General features: G+C 44.8%; 1 protein-coding gene across 1 annotated transcript in view; it reads right to left on the bottom strand.

Moving 5' to 3' along the window:
* MCF2L2 (MCF.2 cell line derived transforming sequence-like 2) overlaps positions 1-7,171 on the bottom strand; it is a 307,244-nt gene that overhangs the window by 33,676 nt on the left and 266,397 nt on the right. The window contains 1 exon segment of the mRNA XM_019503361.1: positions 844-953. Within this exon segment, the coding sequence (XP_019358906.1) occupies positions 844-953 (110 nt within the window).

Raw genomic sequence — 7,171 nt, forward strand, 5'->3', positions numbered from 1 at the left:
ACGGCATGGATTGCATTTAGATGTTTTTAAAGTCTCTGCTTCAGTGATCTACAGGGCTAGCAATAGGACGTCCTTTCTTGAAAAGATGATTTTGTTTTTACTTGACTGTGTCCTTTTTGTCCCTCTGTTGGATATCAGCCATGTTTAATTTTAAAAATGTGTAATGACTTTTAACAAATGGCTTTGCCCTGCACTGAATAAAATATATCTGTTGTACTTCTCTATGAAAAACACAAGGAACGTCCAAGTGACCACACATGCTGCTGAGAGAGCGAGTGATAAAAAGCATCCCTTTGAAATAAAGCAAAGCCATTTGTTAAAAGTCATTACACATTTTTAAAATTAAACATGGCTGATATCCAACAGAGGGACAAAAAGGACACAGTCAAGTAAAAACAAAATCATCTTTTCAAGAAAGGACGTCCTATTGCTAGCCCTGTAGATCACTGAAGCAGAGACTTTAAAAACATCTAAATGCAATCCATGCCGTTTGTATTCACTCTCAATGCCACAAATAGAGGAGTCAGTTTTGCCAGTGTTTATGGACGGATTTACATTCCACTTCTCAGACACAAAAGTCACACCCCGTTATGCAGGTTGCAAATTCTGGAGGCTGCATTTACAACCAACCAACAAACTGCCTTCATTGGTATGAAAAATAAATCACAGTGGAACGAGCTGTATTGCTCAGACATTTTGTAAAACCATGATTTGAATGGTGTGCTTGAATCCTTTGAACAACTTCCCGTGAACGGAACCCAGGTTACATTTCACAGCTAGTACTGCAAGGATATAAAAATCACCTGCTGGGGGGTCATGTTCCTTGCTACCTCTAACTCCTACCTCTCTTTTGTCTGGTGCTGGGACTGGAGTTCCTGTTCCTGTTGTTGGACATCTCCAGGCTTGATGTCTCAGATTTATTTTCATATAAACTCGACGACTTCCTGCTAAACCTTTGAACAGAAGAAACAGTGGTTAGGTTGTCACCCAGTAACTAAAGTAACTTTTGCATTAATAGCTTCTCAGCTCAAAACATACCAAATTTACAAAATCTTTCATGATTATGGACCTACGCTTAGAGAACTGATTTGTTAGTTGAAAAAAAAAAACCCAACAGTTTAAGTTTCACAGCTTGAGGGTGGGAAAGAGGATGCGTGAACCCAAAAAATGACTTTTTAACATTTTTGTTTGCAAACTGGCCCCAGTAGGATACTGGCCGTGGTGTAAATGCCAATTCCATTCCATTTTCCTCCTACAAACAATATGAACACTGACCTCAACTGCTTATACTATCACCAGTTGTCTGGAACCAGAGATGGATTAAGCTGAGAACCTCAAATGTCAACCCACTCAAATTTGGGGAAAATGGTTTAATTTGGATACAGATACCAACCTCCAAACCCACCAACATATTTGTGGTTCCCTATCAGATCCCAAGTAACAGAGGGCCCATTTTGGGGGGCGGGGGGGTGTCAGAAACAAAAGAGTTTGCACCAGGTTCTGGCACAAAAGGGTGGCAATATAAGAACACCAACTATTTGTGTGAGTTCCAACATTTTGGACCTAAGTTTCAAACCCAGAAACTCAGGAGATTCTGATACCATTGAACTGCACTGATTTGAGCACAAAGCTAAACAACAGCTACCAGAGTAAGGCCTGGTCTACACCATGTAGTTCTGCTAGCAACACCATGTGCATGTCTGCACTCCAAGCTGCTGTGGAGCAGAAGAACCCCTTCTTTCTCATTTCTGACCAAAAAACTTCTGGCACTGCCCAGCAGCTGGCAGAAGATGTGTAAGGCATGCCGGCACCTTCTGCCAGCTACCAGTCTCTTTAGAAGCTGTGCAGCTCAAGGCATCCTGCCAGCACGACTGATTAAGGGCAGTCGTACAGATCTGCTAGGAACCACACCAGTGTTTACGCACTTTGTTAGCTTCCCTCTTGGGTTAGGGCCAGAAGTTACACATAAACTGGCTTAAGTGATCAGAAACAGGTTTAAACCTGTAACAGAACACGAATTCAGTGCACATAAACCAGTTTCAAAATGACTGACTAAAACTGGTTTAAGATGAACTTGGTTCAATGTAGTATTGGACTTAACTGATTTAAGTTAAACTGGTTTATGAAACTTCTGTCCTAGACCCCTTCCTGGTTCAAGTTAAATCTGAGTCCCCCAGCATCCCAGTATTTTCCTGCCCTGGGTTGGGCTGCGCTGTCTGCTCCAGAGAGCAGGGCTGGCCCCATCCCTCTGCTCCCTAGCCACAGCAGTGAGGACTGGCTCACTGGCCCCCCAGGCAAACCCCTGCTGGGGTCTAGGGCCAGGAAGGAGGGATAAATTTCCCTTTCCCTGAGTACGGAGCCACCCTGCCCTGCTGGCTTAGTGCTGGCACCGACTGTGGACTACACATCTCAGACATACCTGGAAGCAGGAAGAGGAAGTGATGAGCAGCCCTGGCTGGGTCTGGCTGCTGTGATTGTGGACTGCAAATCCCAGAGTCCTCAGGGGACAGCAGGAAGAGGAAAGGAGCACACAGCCCATGCTGGCTACATGCCAGAGAGCTATGCTGTAGCACCACCCAGCTTGTAGCTTGAGCCACTGCAGCCATGTAGCTGCATTTGTTGACTCAAAAGTGAATGTCTGTTCATTTGCTTATTGATTGAATCTTTGCAGCTTTGACTTACTTGCAAAGACTGAATCAATCAGCCTCAGGCTTTTTGACTGTCTATACTTAGCCTTGCAGAAGCTGCCTAGAGTAGATAAGGCCAACATCTAATTCACACAGGGATTAGAGCATCCTCTTCTCAATCATCTCCATATTAACTTCGTTAGATGGCACAGTGGCCATGATTTTTTAGGAGACTGTGAAGGACACCATGATATTTAATCTTTCAAATGTGTAAGGGTGTTTACAATGAAGTAAGTTTATTTCTTGAATCACTGGGTTTTTTGAGACTCAGCAATTGTTAGTTCTGACCATCTGACCTGCTTGCCAGAGAAGTTAAGAGCCTCAGTCTGCTGAAGACAACTTCCTTTACAAAAGAGGAAGGCGGTAACTGAATATGTGGCAGCTGGTGATGTAGGTGAAGGGTTGCCAGATGTCCAGGGCTAATAATAATAGCTTTCCACCTACCCTAATTATACTACTTGCTTATATGGGTGGTATAAGAGATCAACTGATGGGAGTACGGTATTCAGAAGGTGTGAAGCCTATGTAAGTGCTTAGTGTTGCTTATAAGTATTATTAGATGTGCAAGACTCCCCTCAGGAAACAAAGGACAAGGACCTGGTTTTTAAGCACTGCATGTACCGGAAAAGCTGTGTATGTAATGGGTCAGGGTGATCTAAACCACTCCCTGCCCTTGATCTGTATAAAAGAGAGGGATATGATGTGGACAGCTTACCCGATTTCCATGACAAAATGCACAAGGGGAAACTGGAAAGATGAAATATCTGTGAGATTCCTTCCAGGGTTTTCTACTGGTCCTTCTAGGAGCTGGATTATAGAGGAGGCCCAGGGCTTACTGCTCCTTGGGGAATAGGTAGTTGGCTCCAGAAATTAGGTCTGGAATGACCAGCCATATGTCACAGCTTCTTGCATCCAAGTCCCTGGTTCCTAATGACTTCTGCTCTCTAATAATGTGTCTCAAATAATACTGCATTGTCAGAGACTGTCCCATGTCCACTTTAAGCTAACAGGGTCAATTTTGCTTTGAAAATTTTGAAGTCCTAAGATGCCTAGTACCAAGCTCACATGCCTGCAGTATGCCTCAGCTCCCCCCTATTTAAAATGGAGCTGCTAACACCTACCTATTACACAGGGCATTTAGGAAACAATACACAGATGTTGAGAAAATGCCTTGAAAATCCCCCTACTCATCACAAGACACAAAGCCCCCATAAATGCCTTATAACAATCTAGGCCCTTTAGCACAAAAATCCAAAAGTCTCTAAAACTACCATGTTTCGCAGGATCTACAAGGTTGTAATCAGGAATTATTTCATCCACAGAAACATTTTAACTGGGGTTCCTCATAGTTAATATGTTCCAGGAGTTACGTTGTTTGCAGTGACAGACACTTTTATTGCAACACCAGAGAAGACTGCGTGGGGGACAGAAAAAAAGACACCATGATATTTAATCTTTCAAATGTGTACGGATGATGGAGTGAGTTTACTTCTTAAATCACTGGGCTTCTTGAGACTCAACAGTTGATATTTCTGACCATCTGACCTGCTTGCTTTGGAACATCAGCCAAGGCTTATAGACTTTCTCTTGAAGAGACGTGTATCTGCTTTTGCAGCTAGATGTCAGAAACAAAACGTAGACATTCTTTTTGAACTAAACAAGGGAAGAAGCCAAACCACACTGGTAATTTTTCCATTGTTTCACAGTTCCTTTTTTGCTCTGCTCATGCAATGGCTAAATGCAGGCCAATACAGGAAGAGGGTAAAGATTTATAAGACTGAGAAAGATACCAAGGAAACACTTGAGCAGTTTCTGAACAGCATCTCCAAGAAAACCACAACAGTAGTTCAAAGAAGTGGTGCTTAGATTATATATCATATTTTTTTCACCTATACCACACACTGTTCTCCAAAAAAAATTTTTAAAAAATCAGCTGCTGGAAACTGGGGGTGTGGGGGGAAGGAGTGAATGCCTTAAGCGACGAAATAGGAAATATGGTAATAGCTGCATTTCCCCTTTCCCCCCACTCTTTATTCTGTTTTTTTTTTTTTTTAAACAAGGTGTAGATCATATTTGTTGCATGCTAGATGCTAGATTAGTACCAAATATGGTATCTGTCTGTGTATTCCAGATAAGCACGCCTGGATGCCTGAATAAATCATTCATGGGTTGCAGAAAATGAAAGGTTATGTGGTCACAGCAGCCAGTGTCAGTTTTATAAACTTAAATAGATATAGAAAGTACACACAGAGATCACTTCACTGTCACTGAAATACAGCCACCTTGCAGGCGAAATCCTGCTGTATTTTGCACTTTAACAACAGACAACAGGAGGTCACAAGTGTTTAGGAGAGAAATCGAAGCTGCCAAGAAATCGAGAATTTAGGTTGGCAAAATCTAAATGAAGAGAGATGGGCTTCAGGCAACTACCACTGCTCTTGCAAAGTGTTCTGAAATCTGTAATCATCTCAAGTGTTTAGGCCACTGGTATTAATCATCTTTCTTTTCTGAAAGTCAGCACAGTGCCCTGGCATTTTGCTGCTGCTGCAACCCAAAGGGAAGAGCTCTTACCAATGAAGTCCTAAGAAGCATAGGACTGGAAGGACGCATCTGGGTCTCACAGCCCAGCCTCCTGTGCTTCAGGGAGCCTTGTAATCCATGTCAAGTCCAAAAGGGCCCATACTGGCCCCTCCAGCACACCAAAAGGCACAAAAAAACCTCCTAACACCTTATAGGAGCGATTCATAACCAAGGTGCTGTGAGATCCTATTAAGGGTCCTATGCAATGTTAGCATTTTTGGGGTGCAAACCTGATTCAGAAGATAAACCCAGGGATTTCAAACAGGAATCCACAGTGTCAAAAACATTCTGACCTGTTGTGGCCAAGTTCTTTGCAACAGAAGATTGCTGTAGTGTTTTATCTGTAGCCAAAAAAGCAAATGAAAGCAAAGAGTTGGCACTTTAGAGGGAGGGTGGGGCAGGAGGCACTTAGTCTAATGAGATGGACTTTGAGTCTAAAAAGGCTGAGAACCACTGCTGTATAGAAAATGTAGAGCATGTCTTCACTGGCTCCACAGAACTCTTGGAAGCACAACCCTCAAGCCTGCCAGGCCAGTAGTGGACCTAGGGGTGGGAGAGCAAGGCACCAGCCCAAGCGGCTGATTTAGAGGGGGCAGCCTGAGCATGCCCCACGCAGCAACCGCAGCTGCAGCCGGAGGGTGCCAAGTCTCTGCCACTGTCTGCCGGCACCTGCTTTGCATGTACCAAACCCAGAAATGGGCCTGTGAATGTGCTCTGAGGGCACTTCTCACACCCACTCCCACGATTTCTATCTCTGGTGTGCTTGAGAGCAAAGCCCACGGAAGAGCTTCACCTCCTTATTTCCATTTTTGGCATGCGTGGAACAGAAGCAATGGGAAGGGGGTGCTTCAGTGGCACTTCAGTGGAAGCTGAACAGACATACCCTTTGAATACCCATGGGCCTCCGCCACAATGCACCACAAGCAGAGAGCAAAAGGAATCCCAGGGGCCACCCACTCCTTGGCCCCTATAGGGCATCTGCTGTCAGAGTTACCAGCACTACCACATGCAGCACCTTGCTGTTCCCCTTGGCCTCCCGTCCAAACGCAGAGCCAGCCTCAGCTTGCCTTATCTCATGGAACTGCTCCAAGAAGCGGTGTGACTGCATGCAAAGAGATGAAAGCAGGTGTGCTGCCTCCAGACCTCAGCTATGCCTCCACACAGACCGATGGGGCAATAAAGGTGCGCATGTTGCTGGAGAGAACCTGACACTGCTCCAACATCAATGATGAGAATGCCAGGGGAGAAGAGCTCCGTGGATGAAGCCATTAATTAGCCTCAAAACACAGGCAAGATACTAGCAATACTGGTTGCTTTTCTGCTGATACTGAATTAACTAGCATTTCTTTCCCAATCACACAGCTGCTCAGTCTTGTCATAGAGTCATAGGCACAGCCCGGCCTCTATGTGGAAGGGTGCCAGCGGGTGAGACTTCCTCTTGAAGCCACCCTCCCTGCCTCTGACACCACCCACAAAAGCCCATGAAACCCAATGGTGAGAAATAGCCACTGAAGGACTTCTACAGACCCAGGGAAAGGCTGGATCTATGCCTTCCCGTCTAGGGATTTAGTGTTTTTTTCTTCCCTAATCTTCATTCCTTTATTTCTATCTGACCCATGTCCTTGTGAGGACCACAGTGTCCTTAGATAGGAAACCTAGTGGGGGCAGGTTGCAGCTTGCTTCTTCGTGGAGCTTGCCACTGTCTTCCTGCTCACCCCTTGTAATCCACCAGTCTGCTGTGACTGTATGGACCAAGAGCACTTAGACCTGTTTCCCTAGGACATGTTGTGCAGTCAGGACAATCTGCTGATTACTTTAAACTTCAGTTTATAGATTTCATAGACATCTGGGCTGGAAGGGAGACCATCGAGTCCAGCTCCCTGCCCCAGGGGCAGGAAGTCAGC

This window comes from Gavialis gangeticus, unplaced genomic scaffold (assembly GCF_001723915.1).
Source record: "Gavialis gangeticus isolate Ggan-Ray unplaced genomic scaffold, GavGan_comp1, whole genome shotgun sequence".
NCBI lineage: Eukaryota > Metazoa > Chordata > Crocodylia > Gavialidae > Gavialis > Gavialis gangeticus.